Source organism: Micromys minutus, assembly GCF_963924665.1.
Source record: "Micromys minutus genome assembly, chromosome: 5".
Lineage (NCBI taxonomy): Eukaryota > Metazoa > Chordata > Mammalia > Rodentia > Muridae > Micromys > Micromys minutus.
In genome coordinates, this window is record NC_137974.1 from 67,643,678 (window position 1) to 67,662,319 (window position 18,642).

At 45.7% G+C, this 18,642-nt stretch overlaps 1 protein-coding gene across 1 annotated transcript in view; it reads left to right on the forward strand.

Annotated features, from left to right (window-relative positions):
* Positions 1 to 915: 915 nt before the first annotated feature.
* B3GAT2 (beta-1,3-glucuronyltransferase 2) overlaps positions 916 to 18,642 on the forward strand; it is a gene marked incomplete at both ends in the record, with an annotated part of 81,728 nt that continues 64,001 nt past the window's right edge. Inside the window, one exon of the mRNA XM_080916843.1 lies at positions 916 to 1,509. Coding sequence (XP_080772969.1) covers positions 916 to 1,509 — 594 coding nt within the window. The remainder of the gene's footprint in view (positions 1,510 to 18,642) is intronic.

Sequence of the window (18,642 nt, forward strand, 5' to 3'; positions counted from 1 at the left end):
GAGCTGAACCCTGTGACGATCTGAAAACAGCATCCCCCACAGGCAGAGGTTGCACAGCCCAGCAGGGACCATCCTTCCTCCCTCCCTCTGCCTCTGCCCGCACGCAGGCAGCGCCTGGTGCTTCGGGGCTGAGACCCAGCAGAGAACCTTGGCCCTTCCCGCCTCCGCCCCGCAGCCCCTCTCCGCCAGTAGCAGAGCTGCTGTCTTCCCACCGGAGCGCTAGGAGGACGCCGGAGTCTGCAGCGCCCCCGCCCCCTCGCTTTTTCTTTCTTTCCCTGCTTTGGGATCTTGCTGTCTGGAGCGGGGAGAGGTTCCGAGAAGGAGAGAGCGGCGGGAGCGCAGGTTTCCGCCACGGCGCTCGAACGGGAGCTTAGGGGGTGCAGCATCCACGGTGTCCACCCGGGATCGCAGCTGCACCGGCCGACACGTGACGGGGGAAAGCCCTCAGCATCATCAGCGGCCGCCTTCAAAAGGGTCCCAGAGCGCTAGCCGAGGCCGGCAGCCGGATCTTCTTAGCCCGCAGCGACGCGGGACTGGAGCGGCGAGGCACAAGGGTTCCAGGCTCGCACTCCGGAAAAGAGCGCGGCGGGGACTGCCGCCTGGCTCGCACTCCGCACAACTCCGGGACCTGCGGAGCGCCGCTGGACCGCGTCCAGATTCCCGCCGACTTCATCCAGAGTGACCCACGGCCCAAGCCCGTCCGCCTGCACCCCCTGGAGTTCTACTTGCCCTGCCTCTGCGCCGAGCCCGCAACGCCCAGGTCCCCGCAACGCCCCGAGCCGGATGGGGAGCGCGCCTGCCGCTGCTCCCTGATTGCTGACACCGCCGCCGTCCGAACTGCACACAGAGAGGTCCCCCACCCGGAGCCTAGTCCTTGCCCCGGGGTGGTGTCGGAGACGCAGGGGAGCGCGCACCATGAAGTCCGCGCTGTGCAGCCGCTTCTTCATCCTCCTGCCCTGGATCCTGATCGTCATCATCATGTTGGACGTGGACCCCCGCAGGCCCGCACCCCAACTCACTTCCCGCCCCTACTTCTCTCCGCATACAGTGGGCTGCGGGGGTTCCCGAGTCCCGCTCCGACGGAGCAGCCCCGGGCGTGAAGCTGCGGAGAAGCGGAACGAGTCTCGGCCTCAGCTGCAGCCGGAGCCGCGCTTGCCCACCATCTATGCCATCACACCCACCTACAGCCGCCCGGTGCAGAAAGCCGAGCTCACCCGCCTGGCCAACACCTTCCGCCAGGTGGCGCAGTTGCACTGGATCCTGGTGGAGGACCGGGCGACGCGCAGCGAGCTGGTGAGCAGCTTCCTAGCCCGGGCCGGGCTGCCCAACACGCACCTGCATGTGCCCACGCCGCGGCGCTACAAGCGACCGTGGCTGCCGCGCGCCACCGAACAGCGCAACGCCGGCCTCGCCTGGCTGCGCCAGAGGCACCAGCATCAGAGCGCGCAACCCGGCGTGCTCTTTTTCGCCGACGATGACAACACGTACAGTCTGGAGCTCTTCCAGGAGGTAGTGGCCCGGACACGCTTGGGGGGGTGGGGAGTTGGGGTGAGCAGACGACAAGGAGCTCATTGGACTCCTGTGGGCCGCATGCCCTTTGTGCTTCCTGTGCACTTTTGAGTTCTCAGTCCCTCCCTGCACGCATCCCGGACTCAGCTGGAGTAGCTAAGGATGGGTAGTCCCCAGCCTCCTCCGTTGGCTGCCGTGGGTGGAGAAGGGGTGTTGGTGGGGAGATGTCTTGCCCTGTCCCGGATTGTGCCTAGTAAATAGTACAGGTGATTTGCCCAACTGGATGATGCCCAAAGCTTGATTTTCTTGGAGGCTGGATCGGTGCCTACAGGTGATTCTGAAGGGTGCCAAGTGCGGGGATAAAGGCGTTGCTAACAACTCAGCCTTGGGATCAATCTCTTCTACTACAGACATCCCCCTGGTGCGAAATTGGTCCTTGGTGCAAACACCTACATGTATGAGATCGGGTCTTCCTTCCGTCCTTACCTATCGCATTTGTAAATGAATTAGACTTATTCTGCCCAGTCCTTAAGGCCCCACCCCCACCCCCTGCCCCAGACATCATCCGGATGGCCTGCTGGACCATTCTGAGTGGAATTTATCAAGCCGCTCTGGTTTGGAAAGATTGCTGCCTTTAGTTCCCTGATCGCCGCCCCGCCCCCTGCTGCTGAAGTTGCCTGTGTTCCCAGGAAGACCGCCTGCATGCTGCAACAGGGATAGATAGAGAGAGCGGTGGCCTTTCTCAGGGCTGCTCTGTGATAATGTTGTAGGTTTGTAAAGGGTTGGTGGTTCGTGTTCTCTCTGTGTGTCTCTCTCTGTCTCTCTCCCTCCTTTTCTCTCTCCCTCCCCCGGCCTCTCCTTTCTCTCTCTCTCTCTCTCTCTCTCTCTCTCTCTCTCTCTCTCTCTCTCTCTCTCTCTCTCTCTCTCTCTCTTCTCCTTCCCTCCCTCCTCAGCACTTAGTTACAGCTGAATAAAATCTTAATTTCTTTGCCTCGTGGGACTGTAGTTCTCCACTTAAGATCCCTGGACATCCACCCCCCTAACGACTGACCCCCTTGCCTCCCGGCTCCTCTATTACCCCCAGAAGAGTGGACGTTCGGAAGACACTGTGTGAGCAGGATACTGAGTTCATGAAACAACTGTGTGTCCCACACTCAAATACCCCAAGTGCCCCTCGCCTCTGTCCTTTCACCTAATGTCAGGTCGCTTGTCTTGGTCTCAGGACAATGACTGTACCCTTCCCGTTTAAAACTAATTTGCCACACTCCGTTTCTACTCTCCCCATGTGTAAAAGACACAATCATTGTTCTTTGGTCTCTCATTCTTTAGTCCCTTGCTGTTCACATTTCCCCCAGAGAAATAAGCTTGGCTTAATGTATAGCATGGCTTTTATTACCAAACGATTCCTTTAAAGTTGGGCTTTTATTTTAAAGTTGAGTTGTTTCTTTGCTCTTCCTTCTAGAAGGAGGACTTGTGTTTTGAAGCAAAGACCCTTAACTCTAAATGGTTGCTTATTTTGAAGCCAAGTCTTTCTTGCCCAACTCTGAAGTCACTTTACCTATGACACATCATCGGCTTGTTTGAGAAAAATAGTGCACGTTGCCATTAATTAACATTTGAGGGGGCTAGGCTGGGAAGGGGGGTGCTTCTATCCCAGAGTTGAGCCTGTTGGCATGAGGTTTTAGAGGAGTAGAAAAGTTGGCACATGCAGGCAGGGAGACAATTCAGATACAGTCTCCTTTGAGACTGCCCCTGATGAAAAGAGGGCTTGTGTAGAGGTTATTAAAGAGCAGAAGGAAATTGGTGACCACCCCCACCCCCATGCATTGGCCTGTGGAGGAGGTTTGTGAAAGAAAGAGTGGGGAGGAAAATAATTGTATTGACAATGAGAAAAAAAATCAAGAAAAAAGCAAGCAAAACTTTTAAGGCACTAACATTTTGTGCAGTTGGAAGTAGTGCATAGATATTTTCAGACCTGTGTAACTTTTTATGAAGAGACACAGAATACACAGCAGTGGATTGTCCTTTGCCACTGTAAGATGCCGGACACTCTTGTCTGCAGAGCCTCTCTCTCAGACAGCAGTTTAAGGCAAGTGCCTTTCCTCAGCATTCCAGCTCCCCCCCCCCCCGTATATCCTCACAGATTGGGCCTTTGTTGTTATTAATGTGCACTGAATATTTTATTCTCCATATTACAATCGCTACATGATGCCCAATGTACTTGATTAGCGGGCTTTATGCCTCCTCTGGTATATTTTCTAGAACTTGCCGTTTGTTTGCCTTTAAGTGCTCAGTTTTATTGATGGGGTGACTCACTCTGCACCCCTTCTAGAATTAACGATTCGAGGTGGACTACAGTCTAGACACTGTTCCCCTTGGAGAAAACAGAGAAACCCATAAACCACTCAGCGCTGCAGCTCCTGGGGTTTGGGGAGGAAAAAAGGCTACAGAGCTGAGGTCTGTATCTCAGCCCTTTCTATTGACCACATGTACAAATTTGTTTTTAAGTAATTCTTAGTATGTAAGGATAAAAATGCCTCAAATCGGGCTTCGTCTTTTGTTCAGGGAGCTTCTGATCTCTGCAGCTGATGGGGGAAAAAAGCAAGATAAAAGGAAGAAAATAAAGCAGGTACAAATTAGCTCACTGAGTATTGGCTTCAAATGAAGGAAAGTTAAAAAAAAAAAAATGAAAGGCGTCCAAATTAAATTAAAGATGCAACAGGCAATCTGCATTCAATTATTCCTCTCTGGTACTGGGATATCATCTTTTCTTTTCCCTTCACTACAGCTAACTAATTTCCAGCATCCCTTTCCAACTGAGCCATGATGCCAGGGAAGGGATGTTTGCACAGAAGGATCCTGTGTGAACAGCCGAATCCATCTGCAGATGAAGCTGAGTATGAGGCATAGCCTCGGAAACTGTCTGCCTGAGGAGGGGATAGCAGGGTCTTTGCAGGTTTCCAACACCTCAGCTTCTCCGGTGCTCTCGATGGGTCACTGGTGATCCTGCTTGCCTGTCTGCATTGATTGTGCTTTCTTATTTGCAAAGGATTTGGGCTGCTTTAATAAAAGCCACAAGCACAGATAAATGGGACTTTATAGCTGGTCATATCTCCAATAGCGCTATCGACCAGATGTCTGTTCTTAAGGCTCTCCCAAGCTTAGAGTGATGTCTTTTCAGCCGAAGGTAGCTTCACCTTTGGAAATCAATTGAATTGAAAAGTTAAAAAAAAAAAAAAAAAGCACTTGCCAAGCAAAACCCCCAAATGTTAACCTTAATGAGATAAGACTAAGACGGAAGACAAAACCAACCAAGACAATCAAGCAGGACCCGAGTACATTAATGAGACTTTGTGGAAGGCATTTGCAGAAAGCAGTGGACGAAAGGCTCAGAGGCCCCTGGTTGGGATTTCATTCTATATGCTGTTACCTATCTGTGTGCTGGGCAGTCAGAGCAATGGCACTGAATTCTGTGGTCCTGCTCCTTTTCCAAAGCACTAACAAGTTCTCCCTTCTGCAAGCTGCTTACTGGAGCCATAACCCAAACAGACACTTGGGGTTACGATGCTTGGCAGCCGGCCCCAATGGGCTTCTCATAGGTGTAGCCTGGAGAAGCTGCTGGGAGCACACCCCTTGTGTATTATGGCTCCCCTCTGAGCCCATGGCCATAGGCCGTAGGACTGATGAAACACGACTTTATTGCTTTGCTTCTTAGCGACTATAAAACTGCAGCCAGCTCTCTAGATGTTAGATCTATAGGTTTTCCTTTATGCTCTCTGGATGAATATTATCACTTGAGTTATGGTTCTGCTTTGATAGTTTTCCTCAGAGACCAGTGGCTTTCGTTTGGATTTCGATGGGTTAGTGGGCCAGAAATAACAATTTGGATTTAAAAGACATGGCTCTCCTGCCTCTTCCCTTTCTGTTTTCCTATCTTTCTTCTCCTCTCTCCCTACTTTTCACTGGTGTGTCTCTCATGAATAGGCATGAGGCCCAGAGTACCATTTGGTGTGATGGATGTGTGTCTTCGAAACATTTAGGTTGTTGTTTGCTGCCTCTTGGAAGGTAGAGTAGGTGGCTATGTTTTCCTCTGTCTGTTCCACGCGCCTCTAAATTAGGAGCTGGTAAATTTTCTCTTGTGTGAACAGTAATAGAATAGTAATTGCTTTTAAGACATGCTGGAAAAGCTAATAGAACAAAAGTTGACGGCCTCATTTACCCACCGCGGGTGGTGTTCAAGGTGTGTGAGTGTCACGGGACTCAGCACTGCTGAGCTATGGTGATTGAAACAGTTCTCACAGTAGGATATTCTGCACACTGGGAAGGACGCACATTATTGTATGTTTGATTCACAGGGCTAGTGGAGCATGAAATGTGGGTTTTGTATGGTTCTCAGATCCTCTTCTAAAACATAAGTAAAAATGTTACAGCCATCCATAAAATGCTTTTCCAATTTGCAGAGGCAAAACTATAATTTTTTTCAGTTGCACTTGATTTTTTTGTGCAGTTTTAAAGAAACATCAAAAATATTCTTTAGACCAGTGGCTCTTATCCTTCCAAACGCTGTGACCCTTTAACACAGTTATTCATGTTGTGGTGACCTCAACCATACTTTTTTTTGTTGCCACTGCATAACTATAATTTTGCTGCTATGATGACTTATAGTATAAATATCTATGTTTTCTAATAGTCTTAGGTGACCCTGTGAAAGGGTCATTCAACCACAAAGGGGCCTCAGCCCACAGGTTGAGAACCACCACTCTAAATAATTACGGAAAACGGAACGTGGTAGAACTCAGCCTCAACCACTCCATCTATGACACAACTCCTTGTACCCAGAGAGGCAGAAAGATTGTTAAGAACCAGAGGAACCAGGAGTTTACTGTGAAATTGTGTCTCCTAGAAATGTCAGAAGCTACACTCATGATCAGAGGACACATTTTAAGAACTGGTCTCGGGCTCCAGCGATCAAAGTCTTGTCATCAGCTTGGATAGGAAGCAACGCTATCTACTGAGCACCCCAGCCTAGCCTGTCCTCCGAATTTTACTTACAGTAACTCATGCTGACATGTCTTCTGAGAGTGCTACCAGCACCCCCTACCTGTGTGTTTAGTTGGGAAAGCAGTCTTTTGATGAGGGAATTTCAACCAATAAAATTTGATGATGGTTTAGTGTTTCCCTCCAGTTGTTATAAACAGTATCCTCATTTTAATTAGAAGTATCCAAAGTACCTTGAAAGGGTAGATGTAGGGACAAAAACTTGAATCCAAGTACCCTAGTCTAGCCAGAACAACTGGCTATCCAGAAGCTCCCATTTAACAAGCACAATAGGGGCTGAAGAGATGGCTTAGTGGTTAAGAGCACTGACTGCTCTTCCAGAGGTCCTGAGTTCAATTCCCGGCAACCACATGGTGGCTCACAACCATCTGTAACGAGATCTGATGCCCTCTTCTGGTGTGTCTGAAGACAGCGACAGTATACTCACATACATGAAATAAATATTTTCTTTTTAAAAAAAGCACAGTGGTGTGAAACATGACACAGAAGTCTCCTGAGGTGCTGGCTGTCTTAGCTATGTTTGGGCCTCCTTCCTGACTGCAGCAAGTCTTTAATTTTGTGTTTTGAACTCTATGGATATGCAGTACTAGGGACTAAAGCCTGGCCCTCACTCAAGTGAGGCAGGAATTTTACCCCTGAGCTATAACTCCAGCCCCACTGTTTAACTGTTTAAAATTGATAAAAATTGTAGACCTGTGTACAACACAATGTCTTAATATAGTATAGACTTTATTGAAGGACTGTGGGTGGTTAACTACAGTCACCTCATATAGTCTTATGGTGACTGTTTAATATAGTGATTGCAATTTTAAACTGTGTGTGACTGTTATCTGCATTTACTATGCTGTACCGTGCATACTCTGAATTTTCTCAGCCAACTGAAATTTTGCATATTTTGGCCAACAAGTCCCTAACCCTGACTACCCTTGCTATCTGATCTTAGAATGATTCATATTCTCCCTTGCTGTCTCTAACTTGAAGACCATTTGATTTGGGAGATTTTTTTTTCACATCAGTTGAGAATTGCTATGTTTGCATATAAACTGTACTCATAGTTTTTTAAAATAATGTGCTCCTGTGACTAGTAGTTAAGAATCTCCAGAGCTGAGGAGATTGCTTAGTCAGTAAACCGTGTGGTTTAGAAGCACAGGGGCCTGAGTTGAATCCCCACAATTCATGTTTAAAAAAAAAAATACTAGGTGTGGGTGTGGTGTGCTTGTAACCCCAGATCTGGGGGCTCCCTGGCCAGTGAGCCAAACCTACTAATGAGTTTCAGGCCTGTGTGAGATAGTGGTCTCCAAAAACAACAAACAGACAAAAACCAAGATGGATAACACCTTCTACACATACATACATACATACATACACACGTACACATGCATACAGGTATGTGTGTACACATACTGTTTATACGTGCAGCTCAGCTACATACATAGCTAAGCACTCATTAACATAAATTCACACACACATACCTGAGCATACACACACACACACACACACACACACACATTTTCTGAAGATAAATATTAAGGTGTGTACATGCCAACGACTTGATCTCCTAGCCTTCTGTCTTCTCAGAATAGACAACATTAGCTGCAAGGACTTTTCGGGGCACAGGGCTGGGTAATAATCGAATTGTTGATCATTGATCATTGAACTGAGCTGGATAGATGGATGGTAGATAGCTGCTGCTGTTCACTCTCTAGAAGTCACACAGATATACTTGTAACAACTTTCCGTGCACAGGAGCAGGCTCCTGATGTGGGCTGCTGACCGTCAGCTCTCTCAGAACCACCTACTTTCTGGTAGGTTTGTTCATGGTCTTCTGGAATTAAGACAATCCTGAGATTAAAAGCAAAATTATTAAATTTCTAGATGAGTCATCTTTCATGCTTGAGAGAAAGAAGCAAGGAAACAAAAGAACAAATAAACAAAAGAAGAAAAGAAAGAAAGAGGGAAAGAAGCCAGAACCTAAAAAAATGGCTTTTCTGAAAGGAGAATCCATGTTCTCCCCCAATGTCAGATTGTTTGGTCTTTTCCCACAAATAACAAACTCAGTAGTTTTCTTTCTTTCATTTTTAATATCAACCTTTTCCCTTACTAGAAAAAGAACTTTATGTACTATATATAGTTCATTTGAACTGAAGGGGATTAATGTTCCTTCCGCTCTGATTAGAGGGACACTCCAAAGAACCAAGGTTGTTCTGTCACTTTGTGAATGGCGTGGGGGGAATTATCATGGGGCCTATGTTACAGACCTATGTGACTTCTTGATGTAAATCAAAAATACAGTGAGGATAAGCTCACCCAGCACAAAGCAGTTTGTTTTCCTGTCTCTGCTTAAGTGTACTTCACTCTAACATAACAATAAAAAATACAGCAAATGGACAAGCCAGTACTGTACTCATCCAGTGCCATTGACAAGGGCATGGAATTGCATGTGCTGTTGCAGAACTACACTGTTATATTACAGGCTGCACGTGGGTTCGTTTACACCTGCGTCACCATAGACACATGAGGAATGGGCTATGGGGCCACACTTGGATGCCGACGGGTAACAGATTTGCAGACCTGTTACCATCTCATGGGACTTCATCACCAATAGAGTCTGTGGCTGAGCCAAACTGTATCTTCATCTCTCTAGTGAAAATGGAAAGTGTTATATGCTGGCCTTTCCCCATGGACTGAGACTTGTTATCTAAGCAGGTTACATCTGAGCAGTAATGGTGTAGCACTCTGCAGATTCTCCTATGTAATTGGCCACAAACTCCATCACAACCACAATGTAGCCCGTACAGTTTTAGTTTACACTGGAATACTGGGCACTATACCCAAGGAAGGCTCTCCCTGAGTGTGTGTCCAGACTGTATACTATACTTGGTGTGTGTTGGGAGAAACGTGTGTGTCCTTAGCGGAGTTGTTAGTGTGGTGGGTGATTGAGAAAGTGATACTTTATCTGAGAACTTAAGGATAAAGAACCTTGTCAGCAATGGCAGAGGGAGAAAGGGCTATCTCAAGACAGCTTTGAGATAGATGACTGAAGAAATGGGGTGTGTGATATTCAGGAACCTGAAGATGCCCTAGTAGTGTCCAGGGCTGGCCTTATGAGAGGTCACCAGGAGGATGAGGAGCCATGCCATCTTCTACCTGTTCAGGAGTGGTCCTGCTCTTTGGGACAGAATTTAGCATCTCTACCCAACACCTACAAAGAAGTCTGTCGCTGTCAGTATGTGTAAGTGATATGTAAATCCTGCCTGATGTGTTCCTTTCCCTGGAAACTGCCACGTTTTGTGTAAATCTGTGAGCTAGATAATGCACACCAGAGTGCAAAGGGCACACTTGGCTCTTTGTTTAGCTTTTGCTTTGCATTTGGTTGCAGAAATGCCCAGTAGGAAAATGAACTTTTTTCCAACAGAGGGAGTAAATTGATTGGTTGATTAATTAATTAATTGTCTTATATGTTTATACATATGACATGTTGTTGTTACTTGTAGTATAGGAGCTCGGTGTGTAACTCAGGCTGACCTTCCCCACTGGTCTCCCTAGGGTTGGGATTACACGTGTAAGCTTCCACACCCCGCAGATAGGCACATATTTGTGTGTCTAATAGTATCAAGAAAGCAGTAACCCATTACTAACATGACCTTAAATACTGATATATGTTTTGTGTCTGCTTCTCCAGCTGGAATACGGAGGTGAGGGTTTTCTTCTATTTACCTCTGTAACTCCAGTGTTTGGAACAGTGCTAGCATGTAACAAATGCTCATTAAATATTTACCGAATAAATTATAGGAGATGTAGAAGCTGAAAAAAAATTCATTACTCCAGAAGAAATTTGATACCAGAAAACAGTCCTGCACCCAAAATGGCATTTAGATAATCATTTCAATGTCTCTGTTAAGATTGATTCAAAGCTCTTAAGTAGTCACTTCAGAAAGTTCATGCTACACAGGGAGAAGGTGAATGAATATCCAAGTGTTAGGAAGGCATCCTTACTAAGATTTCTGAAAATAGGAGGTTTGTCAGTGGAGCTAAGAGCCAGGTGGGCATTAGGGGTCCACACCTGCAAGGCTGAGGGTAGGTAAGGAACACTGACTGATAGGCTCTGTGGAATACAGTGCCCCTGGTTCGAGTCCATGTTTGCTACTTGGAAGTCGAATTATGTCATCCTGGGGAGACTAGTATGAATAGTGAACACAGAAGCTACAAACCTCAGTCTTCCACTCTTTCCCTGCTGCAGGGGTTGGGGGTAGGAGACTGTCTCTGCCCATGGTATGGTGGCTTGTATATGCTTGGCCCATGGAGGGGCCCTATTCAGAGGTGTGGCCTTGTTGGAGAAGTGTGTCACTGTGGAGGCAGGCTTTGAGGTCTTGCATATGTTCACGCTATACGCAGTGTGGCACACAGTCCCTCGCCGCCTGCCAATCAAGTGGAACTCTCAGCTCCTTAATCTCCATGCTGGTCTGGATGCTACTGTGCTTCCTACCACAAGGATAATACACCAAATCTCTGAAACTGTAAGCCAGCCCCAAATTAAATGTTGTCCATTTTAAGAGTTGCCATGGTCATGGTGTCTCTTCACACCAATAAAACCCTAGCTAAGTCTATCCTAAAACTATCCTGTAGTCTGTCATCCAGGGTAAGTCAGTGCAAGAGCTCAAGGCAGAAACCTAGAGATGGTAACTGATACAGAGACCATGGAGGTCACTAAAGGGGAGCGATGCCCTTGGGCTTGTTCCCTATGGCTTGCTCAGCCTGCTTTCTTTCTGGCTCGCTGACTTGCTCTCTCTCTCTCTCTCTCTCTCTCTCTCTCTCTCTCTCTCTCTCTCTCTCTCTCTCTCTCTCTCTCTCTCTGCTTATCAGAAGTACTTCTTTATTATGGCTTTCTCTCAGGAGAACATCTCATCTTTGAGAGTTGACTTCTAAAACAGAAAACTCTTAAGATTATTTTTTTTTCATAATGATAAGAGTTCTTTATAGACTACGGGGAGGGGAATCAATTACTAATGGGGGTTTAATGAGAGCCTGCCCAGTGTGTTACCATCAGGCCTTGGTCAGAAACTGCTTCCCTCCTAAAGAGTGGCTCCAGAATGACACTCTCATTTGGATCTTGTGGAGACATGTGTGCTTCTGTGCCTGGGAGCCATGTTGGTATTCACATGCACCTCGGGGCTATAAATAAAATCATATAGAGGCCTGAATACTTAAGCAAACCTTTGGGAGCACACAACAGCTGTGTTGAAGCATTTAGTTGGTAGACAAGTTTTCAGAGTACAGTTCAGCCTGCTTTCTTACATACTCCAAGACTGCTGGCTCAGGGTTGGTGTGACCTGAAATGGCCTGGGCCCTCCCACATCTGTCACCAATCAAGAAAATATAGCACAGTCTTGCTCACAGGTCAGTCTGGTGAGGACATTTTAAAACTGAGGCCCCCTCCTCCAAAATAACTCTAGCTTGTGTCAAGTTAACATAAAACTCGCCAGCACAGACAGTAAAGGGGCACCTGGGTTGAGATGTGAGGAATAAATTTGGTTGGGTTAGGAGGGCTGCGGTGGCTTCAGTGGTGGGAGAGCCTAAGACAAGCTTGGGATGCTCGGCTTTCGTTTGTTTCTGTGCAGCCCTGGCATCTGGCATGGACCCAGGGCACACTCACCAAATGACAGACAGCTTATGTCCTGGCTGGGTGAGGCAGCGTAGTATCTTATAAAGATAAGAACAGATCTGTGGGGAGGAAGGAGGTTTAGAACCCAACTGATTAGAAGCAGCTACTGCATGTTGAAGTTCACTTCCTGGGATGTTGATTTTTACTTTCTAGCCCCTGTAAGATGTATTAAGATTCCCAGTGGCTCCCTTTGCTTGGAACCTATCCCCATGAAGGTCTTAGCAAGGACACTGGACCTCTGACCTCCCACAGAGCTTACAGGGAACCAGAGCTTGGTAGTAACTTGCTTCCCTTTTCCAAATAACCCATGTTACAGCTTCTCTCCCTTGGAAGTGAACACCTTAGGGGTGACAGAGGAGGTAGGAAGGGGCTTGTCCATAGGTCTCCTAGTGGCTCCCAGGCCTAAGAATACAAGTGGCTGCCTCTCTCAGCCATCCCTGCGTCCCTAAAGTCTCTGTGGCTAGAATGTGACCATTGATGTGTAGTTCTCAATGTTTTCTGCCCACAATAACTTTTGTAAAATTATATGCTCCCTTGAATCTAAGTCTTAAAAATAAAGTAGTTGTAAATGGTGTGATTTTCAGTGTAATATCCTGATATTGGTGTGTGAAACTTATATTTCTACAACAGAGTATTAAAGACTATTACAGTGGGATGCCCAAACATTGATTTGGTAAGCACAGCTTTCATTCAGTTTGGAATTGTGTGTGTGTGTGTGTGTATGTGTGTGTGTGTGTGTGTGTGTGTGTGTGTGTGTGTGTGGCATTAAGGGTTGAATACAGTATAAGTTATATTTCTTTTAGTCAGCCTCTTTGACCTGAAGAAGCCACATGAAAAGAAAATTCTTTCTAGAGCTTTTTAGTTCTTCAACTTTACACCCAAAATCACATGGTGACCCCTGTGCATCGATGGCTGGGTCTCTTTCAATTGGGTTGAGTGAATAATTAGAAACCTCTTGTATCCCTGAAGCATTTATTACCCATTCATTAGAGACATCGACTTTCTTAATAAAGACAGCGATATTTCTAATTACTTTTGTCTGCTGCCGGAGAGGTTGTTATCACAAGAGACAGTACATTTAGTAGAATTGAGGGTGGGTGAGGATGTTGCCCTAAAGTGAAGTTAAGGTTAGGAGGAAGGGCTCAGAACTGGCTCAAATTCAGTGGGGCAGCCTGAAGGAAATGTTCAGAGGCCTGCTGAGACCTGGGAGTGTGTTCCCTTCCTAGTGCCTAGATCTCTTCCATGGGCTGTCTTCAATACATACTCAAGGACTGCACCCCAGTACTCAAAACTGGGTGGGCGGGTAGAAGGACACTATATAAAGAGTTATATGTGCTCTGAAACCATGGCTGACTAAGAATCTCTACTCCTACAATCTCAGAGGAACCAGCTCTATGGAGATAGGCTTGTGTATATGTATATGTGCATGTTTGCAGCAACATGCTAGGTGCCACGCTGGGCAGTCAATGTGTGTGATGCTGCTTAATTTTCATAATGCCCCTGAAGTTCAGTTGAGGTTACAAAAACCCTAACTTTTGGCTTCCTCACGGGGCTGATAGAGATGTGCTCAGTGCTTGTGCGCCGCAGTGAAGGGAAACGTGCTGGTTAAAGGAGTCTGTGAGGTGAGGTATACCAGGTAGACAGGATAACTTCCCAACCTCTTTAAGCATTTCCTCCCCAGAACTCAGGAGCCCTGGGAAAGCTGTGGAAAGGCTTCAGCAGACAAGACATCACAGAGCCTCCTGGATGCTGTAGCTGAAGCAATCTGGACTCTCTCTGGCCCCACAGGGAGCTGCCCCACGGGTGCTGGAAATGAGCACTTCAGTCCACCCCATCTGTGGACCTGTTGTTCTAAATAAACTTGGCATTGACAGATGAAAATGCCAGTGTCGTTTTTAAAGGTCAGATGACAGTTTGGGGATATTTTGGTTACTCTGCAGAGTTCCCCAGCTGTATCTGCTTATGGTGCGAGAGTATTCATGAAGTTTCTGCTTTCCCAGGGGTTACAGTCTTGCCTTACTGGGACGTTGTGTGGCAGGAGCCATCAGAGCCAGGCTGAGCCCCTGTCCCGGCTGTTCATTGTTCTCTGCTTCCTTTAATGAGAATCTCTTCTGGTTTCATCAGCGTATTTAAACTCCTTCTCCCATTACTATTTTCTGCTGCTGAACAAAGCCCTGTGCTGGTTTGTTTTTCATCCTCCTTGTTTTAGGGTTTCAGAAGGCAAAACGTTAAGATGCCACATCACTATGCTTGTTTCTAACGAACATGACCTCTCATGTGTGGATCCTAGCTTATAACTTTACACACAGCATCTCCATGGGAATCTCCAATGGAGAGTCTGTGTATGGACCAGAAACGTAGAAAGAAACCTTAAGGAAGAGAATTTATAGGACACATGTGATGTGGAAGTAGAAGGAAGGATTCCTGGGGGTGCAAGTTTAAGTGGGGTAGGGACCAAGGAGAAGGGATGTCATTCAAAATTCATGATGTATGGAAGAGCCATGAGGAAATCTGAGACTCGATAAGTTGATCGAGATATTTGAAAGGATGTTTGAACAGCAATACCACACTTCTCCCAGAAGCCACAGGTGATTAAACAAAAATCCCAGTACCAGCATACCAGCAAATGGACGGCTGGTTAGGGAGGCCACTGGTGTTCCCCAAAACAGGACAGACAATTGCCACTGTTGTGGGAGAGCACTGGAATGGGGTGATGCCTGTTGCTGAAGACATCACATGGGTATGTCTTCAGACGCAGAGAAATCAAACTGGAAACCTTCCATTTGTCCCAGTGGACTAGCCACATAGTGCCAGAAGGTGTGCTGTGCAGGTTTGTCCAGGAAGGTAGTCATCAGCAGTCTCATGCAGCTGTGGACCCTATGTGCAGAAGTACCAACCAGACAGGTGAGATATGTCACCCTCTCCAACAGTGGTGTGACTATTACAGGATAAATACCATTTTCTGATATGACTTGATGCCCAACCCACAAGAGGATATTTACCTCTGATCCTGTAAACCTGGTCAAAACGTATGGCTGGGGAGGCCACAGGCCCTAGGAGAGAAGTTACTGCTGTCATTTTGGTAAATGGAGATGACATACTTGTCAACCTGTCTTCTAAATAACTGTCCCTGCCCATAGATGAGTGATGTTGTGTGCTTTGGTAAGAGACTTTTCTCTCTTTGCAGTGGTCAGCAGTGAATACAGAGACATAGCTGGTCTCAGTACTGAGATAAATGACTTTTAAATACCCAGCCACAAAGGGGACATCTCTCTCTCATTCTATTGCTCCCACACCCACAGCAGCTGTGAGCACTACACAAGATCCTCAGTGGATGGCTGACACCCTGTTATGGAAGAACGTTGTGTCTTTTTCCCTTCTAACAAGAAGTACAATAGGGGGAAACAAAAATAGAAAATTTTCTCTTGTTATGTTATTAAATCTATATTTACATTGCTAACATTCTAATATGTTAAATAAACACCCTTTTTTAAAAAAATACTGGGGTTTTTGGTTGGTTTGGCTTTTTTGTTTGTGGTTCTTTTGGCTTTTGATTTTTGAAGATGGGGTTTTTCTGTGTAGCCCTGGCTATCCTGAAACTCTCTCTTGAGTTGAGGTTGACCTCAAACACAGAGACCTACTTGCCTCTATCTCCTGAGTCCTGGGATTAAAAGCATGTGCTACCACCACCCTAATATGTTAAAATGTGTATCTATTATTACATATTTAACCAGGTGTCCTCTAGTATACTATAAATTTGAATTGGATTTTTCTGAGTACTTTCTACAGGTGGTATCATGCAGTATTTAGACTTTTGTTTCAATTAATGTGTCTTCCGAGGTCTCTGTCTAGCAGAGGACTGTCATGATGTCACTTCTTTCTAAAGCTCCATGATACACTGTTCATGGTTCATTCACTGGTGGATGCTGGGTGAGGGGGAGTTCACAATTTTCGCTATTGTGAAATGTGCTTTCACGACTTTACTATAGAATATTGGTCTGATCATTAGTTGCAAATATCTCCTAGAGTCTTGTTCTAAATTGGGAACAAAAATAAATTAGAAATGCTAAATAAAGCTTGCAACAGGTTTTTTTTTTTTTTTTTTTTTTTTTTTTTGTTTTTTTTTTTGTTATTTTCGTTTTCTGGTACAAAGACTTTCATTTTTTTGTGGATTTTTTTTCTTATTTTTATTGGATATTTTAAGTATTTACATTTCAAATGTTATCCTGTTTCCCCTTCCCCCTCCCCCTACTTCTGTGAGGATGCTCCAACTCCCACCTCAACACCCTGGCATTCCCCTATACTGGGGTAACAAGCCTTCACAGGACCAAGGGCTTTTCCTCCCACTGATGCCAGACAATGCCATCCTCTGCTACATCTGAATCTGGAGCCATGGGTTTCCCCATGGGTACTCATTGGTTGGTTGTTTAGTCCCAGGAAGCTCTTGGAAGTCTGGTTGGTTGATGATGTTGTTCTTCCTATGAGGTTGCAAACCCTTCAGCTCCTTCAGTCCTTTAACTCCTCCATTGGGGTCCCTGTGCTCAGTCCGATGGTTAGCTGCAAACATCACAACCTGTATTAGTTAGGCTCTGGCAGAGACTCTCAGGACACATCCTTATCGGGTTCTTGTCAGCAAGCACTTCTTGGCATCAGCAGTCATGACTAGGTCTGGTGGCTGCATATGGGATGGAAACCCAGGTGGGGCAGTCTCTAGATGGCCTTTCTTCAGTTCCTTCTCCACTCTTTGTCCCTGTATTTCCTCCTGTGAGTATTTTGTTCTCCCTTCTAAAAAGGACTGAAGCATCCACATTTTGGTCTTCCTTCTTTTTGAGCTTCATGTGGTGTGTGAATTTTATCTTGGGTATTTCAAGATTTTGGGCTAGTATCCACTTATCAGTAAGTGCATACCATGTGTGTTCTTTTGTGACTGGATTATCTCACTCAGGGTGATATTTTCTAGTTTCATCCATTTGCCTAAGAATTTCATGAAGTCATTGTTTTTAATAGCTGAGTAGTACTCCACTGTATAAATGTACCACATTTTCTGTATCCATTCCCTTATTGAAGGACATCTGGGTTCTTTCTAACTTCTGACTATTATAAATAAGGCTGTTATGAACATGGTAGAGCATGTCTTGTTATATATTGGAGAATCTTTTGTGTATATACCCAGGAGTGATATAGCTGGGTCCTCAAGTAGTACTATGTCCGACTTTCTCGAGAACCACCAGACTGATTTCCAGGGTGCTTGTATCAGCTTGCAATCTCACTAACGATGGAGGAGTGTTCCTCTTTCTTCACATCCTCACCCGAATCCGCTGTCCAGGTTGTCTTAGATACTCAAGGAGTCTTGTAATTCTTTATGAATTATTAATCTATTTTTTGAACACAATTACAATTTTTCTCAGGGATAACACTAGATCCAAACAGACAACTTTGGGCATTTTCACATTCTTAAGTCCCAAGAGCTATGAATGTGGGATGCCTTTCCATTTACGATGTCTTTAATGTCTCTCAGCCATATTTATTTGGTTTTTTTTTTTTTTTTTTTTTTTTTTGTTTTCTTGTTTTGGTTTTGGTTTCTTTTCATTTTCCCTTCCCAAATCACTTCATTTGTAAATACTCTGTTATTATTTCTAGTACCTGGTGAGTTACATTTTGTTTTGACTCTCAGTCCAGTTATCTGAAAACCATAATCCCATTTTGCTAATAGAACTGGAAACTCCACAGACTGGAGCAATGACTCAGTCATGAAGAGTGACTGTGCTCTCCTAGAAGACATAAGTTCACAATTCACCAGCACAAATTATCAGCACCCACAATGGGAAGCTTGCGTCCCTTTATAACTACATCTCCAGAGGATTCAATACTCATTTCTGGACTCTGCAGGTACCCGCTGTCCAGTGTATGTACCTACACACAGAGATGCACATATATTAAAGTCCTGAGTTTCCCTTAAGAACTAAACTTCTAGGATGGAAGCGTGTACGCTGTAAGCAGATTAAAATGTTGCACAGCAAAACAAGTGGGAAAGTGCCTTGCACACCGCCATCTTGCACTTTTAAAGACAAGACATAGAGGACAGACACTTCACAGGGTTGTCGAGAGCCATTCAAGCTTTCGAGTTCTGTTCTGCAGAACAGAGGCCTCTGGTGGGCATCCTTGTCAATCACTTGATTTCCAGTGGTGTTCCTCTTCAGAGTGACTGCAGACAGCCTTCCGGGACTTAACTTTTACATTCAGAAACAGGGGGGGAGACCTTTATTCTAGACCTCAGTCTATAAGATGTATCTGCTGCCTTCAGGCCAGTGAGGGGGCTTGCCAGGTAAAAGCATTTACTGTGTAAGCCTGCTGGTGTGAGTTAATGTCTGGAGCCAACAGTGGAAGGAAAAACCCAGCTCCTAAATGTCACC